This window comes from Rhinatrema bivittatum, chromosome 19, assembly GCF_901001135.1.
Source record: "Rhinatrema bivittatum chromosome 19, aRhiBiv1.1, whole genome shotgun sequence".
Classification (NCBI taxonomy): Eukaryota; Metazoa; Chordata; class Amphibia; order Gymnophiona; family Rhinatrematidae; genus Rhinatrema; species Rhinatrema bivittatum.
Window position 1 is genome coordinate 2,274,205 of NC_042633.1, and position 19,802 is coordinate 2,294,006.

Genomic DNA, 19,802 nt, shown 5'->3' on the forward strand with positions numbered 1-19,802 from the left:
AACTCTGTTTGGAATGGCAAAATCCTAAATCTACAGGGGGCAAGCAGGAAGTGGAGAGTCGTACGTGGACCGGGCATGAGACTGGCTCTGGCCTGCAATCTGAAGGGGCCGGGAGAAATGCCAGGGGGGAGAGAGAGAAGGGGAAATAATGTGGTGGGGATGAGCTGAGTGTGGGGAGAAGAAGGATTTCCCAAGCAGAAAATCACAGGTTCATAGATACAAAAGGAATAAAGCAGCTCCCTGACTTGCTGCTCCTGTCTCCCACTCCCCCCTCTGCAGCTGTTTCTCTCCCCGGATCCACCTTAAGGAGTGAGCATGGATCCCCTCCCTCCTGCCTGACCTCTGCCAGGGAGCTCTGCGCATGCTCCTGCTCCTGCTTTCTTTCTCTGCCTGCAGAGAGCAGGAAAGACTCAGAGTAAAAGCAGAAACTTTCTGCCTCTCCAGGACCGGAAATCCCTGCAAGCCCCAGATCTGCAGAGGGGGAGAGCAGGGGCTTTATCGGAGCCCCCAGGAATCAACCCTGCCCCCTCTGAGCAGGAATAGCCTGAATCCCTCCTGGCACCTGCAGGACTGAGAGGGAAAAGAGGAGGGCAATGTGTGCCCTGGTGTCTGATCCGGTAAGAAATCCTTCTCTGTCGTCTTGTGCATTTAAAGGAAACCTTTTCCCTGTGCAGCTCTTCCAGCCTTCCCTCCTCCCAGCACAGGGCAGAGATCTTTACAGCCCCGGGAAGGTTTGAGCTCTGCTCACCCCGAGATCAGCAGAGGTTAGTGGGGGGGAGGGAGGGGGCAGACTCTCTCTGTGTCCCTGCAAGACTCTCTCCCATGCACACACATGAACTCCCTCTCATACATGCACACACTCTTGTCTCACACACTTACACAGAAGCATGCAGACTCTTGCTCACACACATATATACACACTCATACACTCGCATACAGTCTCTCTCCCCCTCACACACACACACACACACACACACACACCCACACTCTACCCCCACCAGATTTGCCAACCAGATTTGCCCACCAGATTTGCCAACTTTTCCACAGACCAGGACTGGACACTTGAGGACTGGGGAGAGAAGAAATATTCCCCTCATTTGCATATACTTTGGATACTGCCTATGGATTAAGGAGTGCGTCTGTGTATGAATTAAAGGGCATCTCCGCACACAATCAGAAATTATACATTTATAATAATTTTTACATGAAAAAGGACATTTCTGAGGTAAAAATTTCCCTCACAACAACATGTATATTATAGATGTTATATGACAGTACAAGAAAAAGCCCCAAGAGCCCTATACTATCTGTAACAAAGAAATCTTTGGACAAATACAACCCCTCAGTAAGAGGTATGGGGTCTTCATTAATCCCGAACTATAAAGAAGGTGACAGAACCACTCCCCTCCCCCAGAAATCCTACATCTCCTGTTCTGCAAACTGACAGTTTATATCCACAGAAACAGCTATAACCGGGCAAAGGAAAGGACAGGAACGCAAATACTGCAGCCTGCCCTAGAATACCTATACACCTCCTACTGGGGGAGCAAACTGGGAAACAGATCAAGCCGGACTACCCCAGCTCCCTCCTCAGAAAATACCTCACCTTGTTTACAAATGCAAAAAAAACAGGCGGACTCTCACCAAACACAGCTTACCTGATAACAGAGTGGAAAGAGAAAGAGGCAGGCAGAGACTAAACCGGGAAGGCAAGCTCTGTATGCAGTGCAACACTGGAGAAACAGAAACGCATTTCCTCCATGTTGTGCAAAATACGTTGCATATTTCCAAACAGAACATCGAATTAAAAACTCTTAGAATATGAAAAAAAAAAAAAGTTCCAAACACCCCTCAATTATTTCAGTTCTGCAGACACAACAGATAACGCCCAATAATTAAAGCAAATCAAGATTTTACAAATCCCCTGCCTTCCATACCTGGGAAATTTTTTTTTTATTTCAATAACACCACCAAGGACTGCTTTTTCAAACTCCAAGTCTTAAAACGACTCAGACCTCTCCTCCACTTCCACGACTTCCGTACAGTACTTCAGGCAATCATTTTCTCAAAGATAGACTATTGCAACTCACTTCTGATCGGCCTCCCTGCAAATACTATCAAGCCATTACAGATGGTACAAAATGCCGCTGCCAGGATTCTAACCAGATCCAAAAAATGGGACCACATCACCCCCACTCTGAAGATCCTCCATTGGCTCCCTATCAATTTCAGAATACTGTTCAAAGTTCTAACCATCACCCACAAAGCGATTTCCAACATCACACCTTTGGATCTCAAATTCCCTCTCAGATTGCACTTACCATCCAGGCCGGTAAGAGCAGCATATAAAGACACCCTCCAGGTTCCCTTTCTAAAAACAACTTCAGGATTGAGAGCCCTCTCAGCGTCTGGTCCAAAACACTGGAATTCTCTCCCTCCAGACCTACGGCTAGAACACTGCCCGGTTACTTTTAAGAAAAGACTCAAAACCTGGTTGTTCAATCAGGCCTTTTCCCATTCAGATAATCCTCTGAATTAAATTCCTCCCGTTCCCCAGCAGTATTACACCCTTCCTATTCATTTATATCTCCTTAGTCAAAAAAATTTCATGTCCAGATTTTGCCCCTCTACTTAGCTCCTGTTGCCTTCACTACGGTTCACATACCTATTCCTCACCCCACTAGCCGTTTATTATATTGTACAGTGACACCCTTATATGCCCCTCTGTTCCATGATTTCAATTTGGTGCAATACCTTAGCGTCAACCCCTAGTTTTCTGTTTCTTAGTTCAAGCCTAAGCCTCTGCGACCACGGATGTATTATATTTACTCTCTCTGGGACACTGTTTTCTGTACAAATGTTAAATGTTGTTCTGCTTGTTTGTTGGTTAATAAGATATTTATTATTAGTTCTTTGTAATTGTTCACATTTGAAGCTCTGTTAATGTTCTATGTAATTGCTTTCATTTACCGAAGCACTGTTTTCTGTTCAATGTAAACCGAACTGATTTGTAACCCTTACAAGAATTTCGGTATATAAAACTGTTAAATAAATAAATAAATAAATACTGAGATTGTCATAATTATTGGTGGGAGGGAGAGCAGGGGCAGGAGAAGGAGACGGCGCTCTTTGCAGGCAGCCCCGAGCTCGCGTTGGTGTCGCTCCTGCAGCTGCACCAGAACTGGAGCAGCTCCTCATTCTCCTCACTGATTAGCGCCAGCCTAGCTAGAGCAGGTTTTGCAGTTTTTGTCATCGGACACCGCTTAACTGGCTATAAAACCAGACTGTCTGGCCCTAAACCTATCCACAGGTCTGATCCCGGCACTCTCCACTTTCAAGCGCCAGCCCCTCCCACCACACCTCTGTTCCTTCCCTCCTCTGTCACCATCATCCCCTCCTCTCTCTCTGGTCCACATTTAACCTTAATTGTACTCAGCACTTTTCATCCATCTTCCATGCCTGGTGAGCCCTTCAAGTTGGGTTACTCGGATCAGTGTTGCAGTAGAGGAAGCACTGGGGAGTGTGCATGCAGTAGACGGGAGTTTCCTGTAAGTACCCAGATCAGTCCAGGCTCCTGGGTTTTGCCTCCTGCCAGCAGATGGAGACAGAGAGAGTCTCACTAACACTGTACATAACCTGGTGTAGCCCCTGCAGTCCCTCAGAATTTCTCTGTCTCCGGCAGATGGAGGAGGTGCAAACCCCGCAGTTCTGAACCTAAAAACATTTCTCTCCCAGGAGGTTGGCAGGTCCTGGTGGAGCAGTCGAGCAGGGGTTGGAGACCCTAAATTGCTCTTCATACCACGCCGGAGGTGAAAGCTGGTGGTCCAGTTCCCTCGCCTCCTGGAGTTCGGGAGGAAGGCCTTTGCCAAGTTTCAGATAAGGCCGTTCTTTTTTTCTCTTGTCTGTGTCTTGCTGTTTTCTTTTGTTTATACACTTAAAATAGGGTTTTCCACGTATAAATGTACTTTAACTGGCTTTTAAAAATGTATACTATATATGCCATTGAATTCTCCATAGGTTACTCAGGTACAAGTGCACTTTATGCGCTGAGGGTGTCCTGTTTTCTGTTCCAGGCATCGGTCACGTTCAGGGACATCGCTGCTTATTTCTGGGAAGTGGAGTGGGACATTCTGGGAGAATGGCAGAAGGAGCTGTACAAGAAGGTCATCAAGGAGATTCACGGCCTCCTCCTGTCCCGGGGTAAGTCTGCCTTTTCTATCATCTCTCACCCATACACACACTGCAGGATGGCTGCTGCCACTTTATCAGGGCTGGAATAATCCCAGGTGCCAGGTCCCTTGGGCACATATAATATACAGTCTGGCTTCTGATCTCATGCCAAGTCCAACAGGAGCTGCTGTGGCTCCCCAGGGCCCAGTGAGAGACACCTCTACTGCAGGCCCGGCACGAAATTCTGCTCTGTGCTGGAAGATAAATCTTTTATATGTTAAAGTAGACCAGCTGGAGTCTGTCTCTCCTTTCTCTACAACTAAGGCTGGCACAGAGTAACAGGAAGGAGGATTTACTCTTCTGATTCCAGCTTCTGTGCAAGGAGCTCATACGTTAGCTCTGCACTAGTGTAAGGATGCTATATGGGGTTCTCTGTGGAGACAGAACAGTTGGAGGTCATGAAGAAGCAGAAAGGTAATAGCAGCATAAGAAGATGGAACTGCTCAGACATCTGGAAATAGCCAAGGCTGTTAGGATATTGAAATATGTCAAACCTCACATTAAATGTTGCTTCTGGGTCATTCCATATCAAGTGGACCAGGGGTCCACGCTCAGCCTCCTCTAAATCAAACACAATTTTGCAGGGATGTTCTCTAGGGCCTCAAACAAAACCATATTAAATTTTTCACCTGGATCACCATTGGCTGGAGAGCTAGAGGTCACCTTTGAGTACCATGTCCTGCACAACCTAAAATGGCCATTTTGCCCAGGTGGATTAGTACAACCCCTGATGTTAAGTCCCAGTGCAAAGTTTGGAACATAATGTGAACTTGCCTCTCTTCTTATGAGCCAGCAAAGAACGTGAAAACTTTTACAAAAGAAATAAGACCTACTTTGACTCCTCATTGCTCCAGAATCGCTGCCTGGATGTCCCATCGCCAGCTTAAACTCAACGTGGCCAAAACAGTGCTCCATATCTTTCCCCACAAGTCCACCTCCCCTATTCCTCCTCTCTCTATTTCTGTAGACAATACGGCTGTTATCCCAGTCCCATCAGCTCGTAACTATGGAGTCCTCTTCAACAACTCTCTCTCCTTCTTCTGTACGCATATTCAAAACTCTGCTAAAATGTGTCATTTCTTTCTTTATAACATTGCCAAGATCCGACCTTTCCTTTCTGCACCCATACCAGAACCCTTTCCTCTCTCTCATCTCCTCCCGCATACACTATTACATCCTGCTCCTCACAGGTCTCCCAGTGATCCATCTCTCTCCCTGCAATCTGTCCTAAATTCAGCTGCACGACTTATCTTTCACCAAAGTCACTACACCCATACCAGAACCCTTTCCACTCTCTCATTTCCTCTTGCTTACACTATTACATCCTGCTCCTCACAGGTCTCCCAGTGACCCATCTCTCTCCCTGCAATCTGTCCTAAATTCAGCTGCACGACTTATCTTTCACCAAAGTCACTACACCCATACCAGAACCCTTTCCACTCTCTCATTTCCTCTTGCTTACACTATTACATCCTGCTCCTCACAGGTCTCCCAGTGATCCATCTCTCGCCACTGCATTCTGTCCTAAATACAGCTGTGTGACTTATCTTTCACCAAAGTCACAGCACCCATAACAGAACCCTTTCCTCTCTCTCATCTCCTTCTGCTTACACTATTACATCCTGCTCCTCACAGGTCTCCCAGTGATCCATCTCTCTCCCTGCAATCTGTCCTAAATTCAGCTGCACGACTTATCTTTCACCAAAGTCACTACACCCATACCAGAACCCTTTCCACTCTCTCATTTCCTCCTGCTTACACTATTACACCCTGCTCCTCACAGGTCTCCCAGTGATCCATCTCTCTCCCTGCAATCTGTCCTAAATACAGCTGTGTGACTTATCTTTCACCAAAGTCACAGCACCCATAACAGAACCCTTTCCTCTCTCTCATCTCCTTCTGCTTACACTATTACATCCTGCTCCTCACAGGTCTCCCAGTGATCCATCTCTCTCCCTGCAATCTGTCCTAAATTCAGCTGCACGACTTATCTTTCACCAAAGTCACTACACCCATACCAGAACCCTTTCCACTCTCTCATTTCCTCTTGCTTACACTATTACATCCTGCTCCTCACAGGTCTCCCAGTGACCCATCTCTCTCCCTGCAATCTGTCCTAAATTCAGCTGCACGACTTATCTTTCACCAAAGTCACTACACCCATACCAGAACCCTTTCCACTCTCTCATTTCCTCTTGCTTACACTATTACATCCTGCTCCTCACAGGTCTCCCAGTGACCCATCTCTCTCCCTGCAATCTGTCCTAAATTCAGCTGCACGACTTATCTTTCCCCAAAGTCACTACACCCATACCAGAACCCTTTCCTCTCTCTCATCTCCTCCCTCTTACACTATTACATCCTGCTCCTCACAGGTCTCCCAGTGACCCATCTCTCTCCCTGCAATCTGTCCTAAATTCAGCTGCACGACTTATCTTTCACCAAAGTCACCGCACCCATAACAGAACCCTTTCCTCTCTCTCATCTCCTTCTGCTTACACTATTACATCCTGCTCCTCACAGGTCTCCCAGTGACCCATCTCTCTCCCTGCAATCTGTCCTAAATTCAGCTGCACGACTTATCTTTCACCAAAGTCACTGCACCCATACCAGAACCTGAAGAATATGTCTGATTAAGACAACCACGATTACCCAGACACCTCTGCTCTACGGTAGCTTGGCAAGAGGTGAATGACCTTTGGGTGCTTTCTGAAGCATGGCTTGCAGAAAATCTCTGAGACAGATTTGCTGGCAACAAAAGGAGAGAGGCCTATTTTAATGGCCACATTTACTTCACAATGCAGGGATACTTGTTCTGCAGGAAAACCAGGATGCAAGCGTTTATCTTGCAGATGCAACAGAAACCAATGTGAAAAGGAGATCTTGTGAGGTGACAGTTTTGAATGAATCCTGGTGCCAAGCTCTATTCAAGACCCAGACTGTGAGGTGTTTACAATAAACAAAGAAGAACAACAGAAGACAAGAAGAGAATATTTGCATCAAAAGCCAGCATGATACAGGAACTTGTTTACAGTGGGAGGAGAAACAGGGTTAGAAGAATTCTTAGTTGAGGGAGGTCCTCACAAGCATTTCCTATACAGGATAGATTGTCATGACAACGGTATCATGTGTTTGTGGGCGGTTACACTTTTCTGGAAGCTTCGAGAATGTTGTATTTTGATTATATAAGTCAGAGCATGGCAGAGATTCACGGAGATGCTAGTTGGTATAGATAGAGGGCATATTGCATCTCCCAGAACACTTGTCTTTGCCTCATTTTAAAAAAGCCAAAATAAACTAAATTTTAAAACCTCTTGCTGAATTGCAGTGTTCTTGTGCCCTAAGCTATGAGTCCCAAAATTAGACATTTTGGCACCCCAGATGGGACTCTAATAGCTGTTGTTATTATAATTATTAATTATTAATAAGCTGTAGTGTTATGGTTGGTGGACAACCTAATACTAAGTTCTTGAAGGGTAAAATTTGGCTTGCCGTTCAAAGATTGAGTTACCCAGGTAGACTGGAGGTTATCCCGGAGAATTATGAGTTCAGAGCAGATGTGGAATGAAGTTGGATCCATTTTGTGAGTATGTAACAAGAAAAAAAAAAAAAAAGGAAAAATCTGTAAGTAGCAATGTTTTTATTTTATTTGTTGTACAGTGTATATAGCTTGTGTGTTATATCAGGTTTAGAATACTTTTTGCAAATTGTTCTTTAATATATGTTAGGGAGACAGGACATGAGTTGATGATTTGATTAAAATCTAACTTAAGTTCTGGTATTTTCAGATTGAACAGTTGAAAAACAGAGGGGTAGCCAGCACTAGTCAGTCTGGGGTCTTTTGTTCTTAGACCGCATGGCTTGCGCTCAAGCAGTTTCACTTTCACTTTCACTTTACATCGGGGGGAGCGGCTGTTGTAAGTGTGTAGATTCAGAAGGAGAAAGAGGGAATAAGATACAATTGGTAAGTTGAAAGTTTTATAATTAGTATGATAAGGTGTTTTTCGTTAGTGGATTTTTACCAAAGTTTAGTTGTTAAACAAAAACAAATGCGGTGCTTTTAAAACTAGAAACTGCATGGCTGGATATTATAGTTTACAGCTGTCTGTGATCAGAGGTACATAAATGCCTCCAGTTTATTTTAGTCTATGAGATTTATTGTTATCAGTTCATATTTAAGTTTGCTTTGGAGTTAATGCGTGATTGCTGTTAGGGTAGCATTAACCAGAGAAATGAAGTTTTTCAGTTTTTTGGTGTTTTGCTTCTCCTCCCCTCCCCCTTAAGGTACAGGGCTGAATGATGTAGCCATGGCTGGCCACAAGGACTCTTATGTTCACTGTAAACGTAGAAAAAGAATAATCAGCCCAGCAAGCTTCTTAGTTTTTGGTTTTAATTCCCACCATTAATGCAGAGATGCTCATATTTGCATCTAAGTTTTTAGAATTGTGTGATTAACGAGAGTTTATTGTGAAGAGTTTTTAGCATTATGTGCAGGGTGTGTTATTTCATTTGGTAAGAACGAAAGCATGAACCTGTGTTTATTTAAAGCCATTCATAATTAGATTTGATTTATCATTGGAGAGGGATGTATGGTTTTTTCTTTGGTCAGGGGTATAGGCAGAGAGATAGAAAGGAAAACAATCTATAGATATACTACAAGAGAGCGACTCCATTTTAATGAAATGATCTGTTTAAGGGTTTTATCACTTAACAAACCTATTCATTGAGTGTAACAGTTGTTTGGCGGGAGAGGAGGTGAACCCCCCTTTAGGAATGTGTTTGAGAAGAAAGGAAAAAAAAAACCACCTGGGAGTGAGTCACTTTTAAAATGGATTTTACAGTTCTGCTGAGAGGTTTGAGGTTTAAGTATGTTATAGGACAAAGTGCACAGGTGATAGAAGAGGGACTAATGAATTGATCTGTTTAATGTGAAAACAGAAATTTGTGTTGAAAGTATGGGGAAAGTGAATATTAGGGATGAGAGATGAAGTAATGTTAAAGAGGGAAGAGATTTAGGAATATGCAGAAGGCTGTGTACTGAGCAATATAGATTGTTTTAGGTAAAAGTAGAAAGTCAGTTGCATTTAATTGTGTGACGATAGGATCTATTTTAATTTAAACACAGGACAGAAATAAACGGACGGCATGCAGCAGTAAGGATGATAAATATTTCTCAGTTTTGATTATACCTCAGTAGCTGCTAACTTTTAGAAGAAAGGAAATGAATTAGGTGGTTTATTTTGATGGGAGTTCAGGTATTACATGTTTGTATTGTGGACTGGTTAGATAATATGTAAAGGAGAAAGATTGTGAGACGGTGAACAGCAGAGAAATAAGCAGCAATGTCTATTATCTATTTATGTGCCAGTAAGAAAAAACTTTTGGTTAATGCATATTAGTCTGTGCCATCCTTTTATTTTGCAGGCTTCCAGACTCCTAGCTGATATGTCTGTGCTTTTGGAAATGATTCGTATTTCTATTTAGGGTATTTGCAGGATTTGGTAGTAAGAACTTTGTGGAACATATGCATATTGGATGGAAATAAAATGACTTCTAATTAAGTGCAAAGTTGTTTGTTTTAAGTTTTTTCTTTTAGAAGGCGAATTAGGAGTTTACAAGTATAGAAAAAAAAGAAAAGGTTTTAGATTGTAAAAGGAAGTAGCTCTTATCACAGGGGACAGCGCCCTCCTAGGGGTGGACCATCAGAGAAAGGAAAGTAGCTTTATGACTGTTTTGCTGAATTAAAGTATAACAGTAGTTTGACTTTTAAAGAATCTGTAATGTCATTTTTAACTTTCATTTTTAATCATTATATTAACTGTTATATATTAGATTTCTTTCCAGGGTACCAAAAGCACAAATCGCATCTGTCTCCTATGCTATGGGAGATGAAGATCAGTTTTTTTCCAGTTTGATTCCTTTTGCAATTTTTGAATAGATCTATTTTAATTTTCATCCTGAGTTTTTGTTTTCTTTTGTGGATCGATTCCAATTCTTTTATATTTTTAAATACGTTTTTCTTTTTTGAGCTCAAACGTTGTCATGTTGTTTGTTCTATGTTACATGTGTACAAGGAGGAATGAATGAATGCATGCATTATGTGGTCAGTGCTGTGACATATATGTTTTAATGTACAGTTTGAGTATTTATGTTTGTGGTCTGGACCATTGCATGATGTTTTGAAATAATGTGGGGATTATTTGGCAACTTAAATATAGGGAGTATGTGACATAAAAGTATTTTCTTACTACTTAATCGGATTTGTTGCACTTTTATTTAGGTTTGAATTCATACACATGCATCTAATCTAAAGAGCTAAGAGATTCTGCCTTGACATCATCACTGAATCCTACTAAAAGAACTATATACGCACTGAATGCAGAAATTATGGTCACAGACTTTCTTACATATTATATGGACTGCAAGGCGTACAATTTATATCTGATATTTGCTTTTTTCTATGTTTTGTGGGAATGACTTTATGCAGAATTTAGGTTTTTTCATTTTCTGTCAGCACTTAGGTGTTCAAGTTAATAATATTATTTGAAGTGATGCTGTTTTTATTAGTTTGTATGTTCCAAGTTAAGTAGTATTTTCCAGTCTTAGATTTTATAATACTTATATGCTGACTCAGTTAAATGCATATGTACTAGGTTTTTCTATCTTTATCTATGGAAGCTGCTTTGATCACATAGAGGGTGATGTGTTTCATTGTGATCTTAATATGATACTTTAGGGTTCAAGAGGGAGATCTCTTTATATTTCTCTTTCACACCAGCCTAAGTTATAAGCTATTTCTATTCTTTTGTTTTGCAGCTTGCACTTAGGATAATCACTTTGCTGATCTTTAATATTTCAATATTCTAATGTCTTTGCTGAACCCTTCTTTGAATATCTTTCCTATGACACTATTTACTAGATTTTACCTAATGACTGTTTTACTTTCTTTCACAAAGATTTCTTTTCTCCTTGAAACAAATATATACCTTACACATGAGGAGCTCTGCTATAGGGATTTGTAATATTCTATTACTATATTTTTGGGTTTATTAATTGCTCATTGTTCTTTTCTTCTTATCTTGGTCCTTTCACTATAAACTCTATCTGTGACTTATAAGCTAGTGGGTTTCTATTTAGGATTCCAAAGGGGAAGATATAATTTTCCTTATTTCTGTCTTTTATTTATATGAAATTCCTTCCTGTCCTGTGTAAAATTTTACACTGATGGTTTATCAATTTTGCAAAGTACATTAGTTTGTTTTAGATTACATAATATGTTAAAGACTTTCTCACAGAGTTAGCTTTCATTTATTTTTATGATTATCCCCAATATATTTAGACTTACTATCATTTGAGAAGGGTATGAGCCCCATTTCCCCTAGAAGTATCTGAAGACGAAGCAGTATTACTAGCCATCATTTACCTTAATAATTAATACTTGCCCTACACAGATGTATTATTTCTTGGACATATGACTGCCATAAGTGAATTAGGACTGTCCATACAGTGAGTGCTTTCAATGCTACAGGTTGTTGTCCTAATACTGGATAGTACTATAAATACCCTACAGAATTAGTATGATGTTTCAGACTTTTGCTATGCCTTTGTCTATTATGCATATGCTTTTGTATTTGATCTTCCATCACTACAGCATATGACTAGAATATGTCTTATGCTTTGCAACACTTTTACATCATGTATGCACAACACAGTATGAGTTTTTCTATAGATTCTTGGTTTTCTTCTATGTTATTGGTTTCTTTACTTTTCTGGTAAGGTGCATTGATTATATCCTTGGTTGCCATTTTAATGAATATTATCCTGGGTAGTTGTTCACCACAACAGTATTCATTGAAAAGATTTGCCCCGTATGCCAAGTATTATATGAGAAACATAGTACTTTCATACTAGTCTCTCTGTGTACTTATCTTTACATGTTATACCACTATTATGTACTTACTTGATTCTGAAAGATAACATATGTGATCATGTTATTATGAAGTAGGTCCTTTTTATAATGCAGGTATCTGTATAGCTCCATTATAGAGCTAATAGTTACCTAGTGAAAATTAGTTTTGATGTTATTTTTGATTAACTAGTAAATGCTTGTGGGAGTATCATTCATATTAATTAGGAATCTAGAGGGACACACACCTATGCACTACACCTGATAAATACCAAGGTTAGGGGTTAGGACACATTTTAAGTTCCTCTGTCATGGCTTAGCATCGCAGACTGATTGATGTGACACCTATCCATTTTAAAGGTGTCCCATAGAGGGAAATGAAGAATATGTCTGATTAAGACAACCACGATTACCCAGACACCTCTGCTCTACGGTAGCTTGGCAAGAGGTGAATGACCTTTGGGTGCTTTCTGAAGCATGGCTTGCAGAAAATCTCTGAGACAGATTTGCTGGCAACAAAAGGAGAGAGGCCTATTTTAATGGCCACATTTACTTCACAATGCAGGGATACTTGTTCTGCAGGAAAACCAGGATGCAAGCGTTTATCTTGCAGATGCAACAGAAACCAATGTGAAAAGGAGATCTTGTGAGGTGACAGTTTTGAATGAATCCTGGTGCCAAGCTCTATTCAAGACCCAGACTGTGAGGTGTTTACAATAAACAAAGAAGAACAACAGAAGACAAGAAGAGAATACTTGCATCAAAAGCCAGCATGATACAGGAACTTGTTTACAGTGGGAGGAGAAACAGGGTTAGAAGAATTCTTAGTTGAGGGAGGTCCTCACAAGCATTTCCTATACAGGATAGATTGTCATGACAACGGTATCATGTGTTTGTGGGCGGTTACACTTTTCTGGAAGCTTCGAGAATGTTGTATTTTGATTATATAAGTCAGAGCATGGCAGAGATTCACGGAGATGCTAGTTGGTATAGATAGAGGGCATATTGCATCTCCCAGAACACTTGTCTTTGCCTCATTTTAAAAAAGCCAAAATAAACTAAATTTTAAAACCTCTTGCTGAATTGCAGTGTTCTTGTGCCCTAAGCTATGAGTCCCAAAATTAGACAAACCCTTTCCACTCTCTCATCTCCTCCTGCTTACACTATTACATCCTGCTCCTCACAGGTCTCCCAGTGATCCATCTCTCTCCCTGTAATCTGTCCTAAATTCAGCTGCACGACTTATCTTTCACCAAAGTCACTGCACCCATACCAGAACCCTTTCCACTCTCTCATCTCCTCCTGCTTACACTATTACATCCTGCTCCTCACAGGTCTCCCAGTGATCCATCTCTCTCCCTGCAATCTGTCCTAAATTCAGCTGCACGACTTATCTTTCCCCAAAGTCACAGCACCCATAACAGAACCCTTTCCTCTCTCTCATCTCCTTCTGCTTACACTATTACATCCTGCTCTTCACAGGTCTCCCAGTGATCCATCTCTCTCCCTGCAATCTGTCCTAAATTCAGCTGCATGACTTATCTTTCACCAAAGTCACTACACCCATACCAGAACCCTTTCCTCTCTCTCATCTCCTCCTGCTTACACTATTACATCCTGCTCCTCACAGGTCTCCCAGTGACCCATCTCTCTCCCTGCAATCTGTCCTAAATTCAGCTGCACGACTTATCTTTCCCCAAAGTCACTGCACCCATACCAGAACCCTTTCCTCTCTCTCATCTCCTCCCTCTTACACTATTACATCCTGCTCTTCACAGGTCTCCCAGTGATCCATCTCTCTCCCTGCAATCTGTCCTAAATTCAGCTGCATGACTTATCTTTCACCAAAGTCACTGCACCCACACCAGAACCCTTTCCTCTCTCTCATCTCCTCCTGCTTACACTATTACATCCTGCTCCTCACAGGTCTCCCAGTGATCCATCTCTCTCCCTGCAATCTGTCCTAAATTCAGCTGCACGACTTGTCTTTCACCAAAGTCACTACACCCATACCAGAACCCTTTCCTCTCTCTCATCTCCTCCTGCTTTCACTATTACATCCTGCTCCTCACAGGTCTCCCAGTGACCCATCTCTCTCCCTGCAATCTGTCCTAAATTCAGCTGCACGACTTATCTTTCACCAAAGTCACTGCACCCATACCAGAACCCTTTCCTCTCTCTCATCTCCTCCTGCTTTCACTATTACATCCTGCTCCTCACAGGTCTCCCAGTGATCCATCTCTCTCCCTGCAATCTGTCCTAAATTCAGCTGCACGACTTATCTTTCACCAAAGTCACTGCACCCATACCAGAACCCTTATCTACGCACGTGAAAAATTCCTTTTTCCTGTCATCGACTGCTTTCTTATATTTGTGAAGAGCAATCCTCTCCTGTAGGTCTCTAAATTCGCAGTAGATTTCCTTCTGCGCCATTCACGCTCTAATCTCCTCCATGACAGGGGCAAGTTTATTAGTAATATTTATTTATTTATTTTATTATTTTCTATACCGGCTTTCACGACCAGAGGTTGCATCAAGTCGGTTTACATTTAACAAGTTGTGCATTGAACATAGAACTAGAGGTATTGAACTGGTGCAGAAAATAATAGTTACAATGAACGGGGAAGTTAACAACTGGGATAGGAGGAAAAAGAGAGAGGGACAGGAATATTTACATAGTAAAAATGCATTTACAGTTAATATTTACATAGTATGCTATAATGGATCTGTTGATATTATTCCACAATTGAATGGCGTGCTCGCCATTCTTTACCTCCAAATTTTTTAATTTGTCTATAAATTAACTTTTTAATTCATCAGGGTCACTGGCGCCTCTCATTTCTATTTGAAAGCAACCTTTTTGATTTAAAGACGACTCCGAAGTAAAACTTACTTTAAAAGATATCAAACGATGACATGACCTACTTGAACAATGAATAGAATCGTTATCAACGGGCAAGGAAGCCCGGTATGAAAAAATAAAAGCCAAATCCTCTGGGCGGGGACAGTAATAACCTGCGAAAGTCCCAGGGCAGATGAGGAGTCCAAAAACCTCTCACCAACCGTAGAATGTGCAGCTTTGTTATCGAGAAGGTGGAAATCGCCCATGACGATCGTTTGATTAATATTTAGCGGGCTACTTACTGCTCAGAGAATAGCCACTGCCATTAGCAATGGTTACATGGAATAGACTTAGTTTTTGGGTACTTGCCAGGTTCTTATGGCCTGGATTGGCCACTGTTGGAAACAGGATGCTGGGCTTGATGAACCCTTGGTCTGACCCAGTATGGCATGTTCTTATGTTCTTATGTAGGTCTTCAATTAAAGGATGTGGAAGCCCAGGAGGGCAGTAAGGTCGCACGAAGATTAAAATTATCTGAAGCTAAAACCAAAATTTCAAAAGGAGAAGAAAGCTCTAGAGTGAAAGATGAGAGTTTTAAAGAGGGCTTTGCCATGACTCATTAGCCCCCTCCCCCCTCGATGTTTAGGAAAAAAACCTTCATGAGCAGCAGGAGTTAAATTGGTTTATAAATCCCTTGATGTGAATCTTTCAGCCAAGTCTCTTGTTAGACAAATACACTCAAGTACCCGAGGAAGCAAGGTCCCAGATTACAGGAACTTCTTTACAGAGAGTTTGTACATTTACCAAAACAAAAGGCAGCGAAAATTAAGAGAGAAATCTCGCACAAAGCCGTCATTTCGATTGGCTTCAAGCAAGGAGGCCTTCTACCTTTGAGGCACGAAAAAATGATTAGAAAGGTCACCGTACCTGCCCTGACCAATAATAAGAGAGGCATGGCCCATAAAATATTCGTTAGCCATATGTGCAGTCGCTCCCATCATCAGCCTCGCTAAAACTAAAATGGCAGCAAACAAGCACAAACCTCTGCTAGAATGAAAACAGAGTATTCACTCTTACACTCGAGTGCGCACGAAGGGGCAAACCCTTCGTACCAGAAGCCCTCCAAGGCTTCATCTTGATCAAGTGGCAGCCTGCAATTGTCTCTTAGCACCAATACCCACCCAGAGATACCCACACACTCCCACTGCTCTGTCAGAACAGGACAAGCTCCCAGGCCTGCACAAGTGGCAATTTATAATTTATTTATTTATTTTATTTAAATCGTTTCTATACCGTTGCTAAGTTAAATACCATCGCAACGGTTTACATGTAGGCACATATTTAATGAGGGTAAAAGCGTACTATAGTATATTCTAACAGGTGCCGTTAAGGTTCGGTACAATATATATTAGACATAGACATTTCGCGAAGTAGTTCATGACCAGTGTACCAAGGTACTTACACGGGTAGTTTTATCACACATAGTATTATAGTTATGTATGTTTGTGGTGTAGAGTTCATAGACTAATCTATTGTAAAGTTCTACTTACTGTGTGTCTGTGCCTTTTCTGTTTTTCCTGAATAATTTCTCTCTATTCTTTTGTCTCTTTGTAAAATGCTTGTTTAAAAAGCCATGTTTTTAAACTTTTCTTGAATGTCTTTAGATCACTTTGTAGCCTGATCTCTGGAGGCATTGTGTTCCAGATTATGGGTCCTGCTAGTGATAGGGCTCTCTCTCTCACTTGGGGTCAGTCTTGCTGTTTTAACTGATGGAATGGTTAGGAGGGGCTTTATTGCTGAGCGGAGGTTCCTGTGTGGCGTGTGTACCCCGGAATGCTGTGTTTAGCCAATCTGATTTCTCATCATAAATTAGTTTGTGGATGATACATAGGGTTTGTATTTAATTCTGTGTTCAATTGGTAGCCAATGTAACTCTGCTAGGGTTTCAGTTATATTGTCCCACCTTCTTTTTCCGGTTAGTATTCTAGCTGCTGTGTTCTGTAGTATTTGCAGTGGTCTTAATGTCGTATTTGGTAGTCCAAGCATAAGGGCATTGCAGTAGTCTGTGCTGGAGAAAATTAGTGCCTGTAGTATTGTTCGGAAGTCATTTTGAGTTAGTAGTGGTTTAAGTTTTCTGAGTACTATGAGCTTTGCATAACCTTCCTTTACTTTTAGTGATATGTGTTGTTTCAGATTGATTTCAGGGTCTATAATTATTCCCAGGTTACGTACTTTTCCAGTTAGTTCAATTTTCTGGTTGTCTTTGAGAATTATTGAGGTTTGACTGATTTCAGAGTTTTTTCGTTCTAAGTGTAGAAATTCTGTTTTATCAATATTAATTACAAGTTCCTTTTGTGTCAGTAGTTGTTTTATAATGCTTAGATACATGTTGGCTAGGTTTAATGTTTCCTCTAAAGTGTCGTCTATGGGTAGAATTAGTTGGATGTCGTCGGCGTAAATATAGTGGATAATTCCTAGTCCTGCAAGTAGGTGGCATAATGGCAGCATGTATATGTTAAAAAGGGTCGCAGATAGTGCTGATCCCTGTGGAACTCCTGTTTTGAGATTCATTTTTTCTGATACTGTGTTGTTGATCTGAACTTGGAAAAACCTGTTTTTTAGATATGAACTGAACCATTTTAATGTTTGGCCGTGTAATCCGATTTCTTCCAGTCTATTTAGTAGTATTTTATGGTTTACTGTGTCAAAGGCTGCAGATAGGTCAAGCATTAGTAGAATATAGTGTTTACCACTATCAAAGCCTCTCAGGATGTTATCTGTTAGAGAGAGGAGAAGAGTCTCAGTGCTGTAGTGTTTTTGAAAACCGTGTTGAGATGGGTACAGTATGTTATTGTTATCCAGGTGTTCAGCTAGCTGTTTCTGTACTGTTTTTTCGATTAGTTTAGCTATTAAAGGAAGATTTGATACTGGTCTGTAGTTGTTTAGGATACGGGGATCACTGTATGATATCTTTATTGGCAGGTTATTCAATTCTTAATCCCGATGTTGTATTCAAGATTAAGAAGGAAGATGAGAAATATTTCCCTCAGCACTGGGAGCTGGAAACCATGAAGGAACCCAGCATCAGTAAGTAAATGTTCTGGATTTAAAGGGCTCTGCATTTTCAGATCACAGGAGATGGGGCATTAACATCAAACATTTGGAGACTTCAAATCAATTTCCTAATATAATATTAGCAGGTCCTGGGTGAATCCTCCTAGACACGTTTGTTTTCTCATCCCAGGCCTTCCGATTGTAACGTCTGTGTTCTCACTGAGTGTTAAACAAGAGGAAGATCTGCCCTTCCTGGATCCTCCTGAATCAGAGATGACTGAAGGGATTCACCCTCCTCTAACAGGCAAGTACCACTCCCTGCCCTTGTCTTGTATTCTCCCCTCGTCTTCCCTCTGAATTTCCATACGATTGAGCTAACAAACAGGCCCCTCCCTCGTTTCTTTTACCCATTGCTCCCCACCTGCCTTTACCACCGCGCTCTGTGTCCGTCCTAAATCTGTGTAAATTTGCTGTTCCCTGTACATACCAGGATCAGTCCAGACCGCTGGGTTGTGTCTCCCTTCCAGCAGGTGGAGTCAGAGAAAAAAAGCTAAAAGGCACCCCCTCTTAACTTGGTGTGCCACCTGCGATCCTTCAGTATTTTCTCTGACTCCAGCAGGGGAGGTCGAGCATTCCCTGCGGTCCTAATCCTAGCATATTTTCTTCATAGTTTTCAGAGTGTTTTACTCTACCTTGTGTGTTCTGGCAGATTGGCTACATCAAGTTTGTTTTACAAAAAAAAAACCTTAGTTTCCTTTTCAGTCAGTGCTGTCTGTTTTATACTCCCAAGGCGTCTGCAGCCTTGGTAGAGGTGTGGCTGGGGCTGGACGTCCCGATAGCCGCCATCCCCGGAGGCGCGCTCTAATCTGGTGAGTGGGGTGATTAACTGGTGGGCCGGTCTCTTCCCCCCTACGGCCCGAGACGTGACATTCCTCGGAGGGCCGTGTTCCCAGGGCTCCAGAAGGCCGAATTTCGGCAGTGCACATTGTTTTTATTGCTTACTGCGGCTTCTTTTCACAGCTGGGCTATTTTTTGAATCGCCGGGATGACGCAAGGACTCTCTTGTTCCGCGTGTGGGGACTTGGGGCTGTGGCATTCCCGCGACAGGGTGTGCGCATGCTGCCTCCCGGGGGGCGGGGGGGGGGGGGGGATTCGGGTGCGATTTTGGTGCGACCTGGCACGTGGCGCTCCCTATCAAGGTCGGCCCCATTTCCAGCTGCTGCGGGAACGGCTGCCATTTTGTCGAGCCCGCACTCTACTGCAGAGGGAGGGGAGTCTCCTCCTCCACTTTCTTCTCCCAGCTTAAGCCCGGTTCGGTTTTGCGATCTGGGGCCCACCCCTCCGACGAACCTGGCCCCCTCCCCTATGGAGCTCTTAAAGGAACAGTTGCCATTTTCTTCAAAGTTTATTTTATTAATGCATAAAGCTTTTTTAGAAGCTGAGGCACAGCTTCAGGATACTGAGCCTCCGCCAGCAAAGGTCGTCAAACGTGCCGCGGCTCCTAGTGCCCTTCGGCTCCTGCGGGGGTTCCCGATCCTAGTCCCGTGGATCTTCCCCGGGACCCGCTCCTCCTGGATTCCAATGGGGATGTCGATGAGTCCACCACGGTAGAGGGAGACGATCCCCGTGTTTTCCGATTGTTCAGGCAGGAGGAGCTGGATCCTTTGATCTCTCTTGTCCTAACGGAGCTGGACGTTGAGGCCCCACATCCCAGCACAGAGCCTGTCAAGGGGAATCCGGTCCTCTCGGGGCTGCGCGCCCCTCCCAAAA

The 19,802-nt window shown here is 42.4% G+C and overlaps 1 protein-coding gene across 1 annotated transcript; it reads left to right on the plus strand.

The window, feature by feature from the left end:
- Positions 1 to 379: 379 nt before the first annotated feature.
- LOC115080216 (protein ZNF783-like) lies at positions 380 to 18,492 on the plus strand. Its single transcript, XM_029584349.1, has 4 exons — positions 380 to 617; positions 4,074 to 4,200; positions 17,961 to 18,065; positions 18,223 to 18,492. Exons 1-4 carry the CDS (start codon positions 594 to 596, stop codon positions 18,387 to 18,389), a joined length of 423 nt encoding a protein of 140 aa, XP_029440209.1. The 5' UTR covers positions 380 to 593; the 3' UTR covers positions 18,390 to 18,492.
- Positions 18,493 to 19,802: the final 1,310 nt, after the last annotated feature.

Excerpts from the sequence above, each read along its gene's own strand:
- LOC115080216 (XM_029584349.1), top strand. The coding sequence starts at position 594 with ATGTGTGCCCTGGTGTCTGATCCG. Across the intron at positions 4,201-17,960 it reads CGGCCTCCTCCTGTCCCGGG|GTTATTCAATTCTTAATCCC; the intron begins GTAAGTCTGCCT and ends CTTTATTGGCAG. Across the intron at positions 18,066-18,222 it reads CATGAAGGAACCCAGCATCA|GCCTTCCGATTGTAACGTCT; the intron begins GTAAGTAAATGT and ends TTCTCATCCCAG.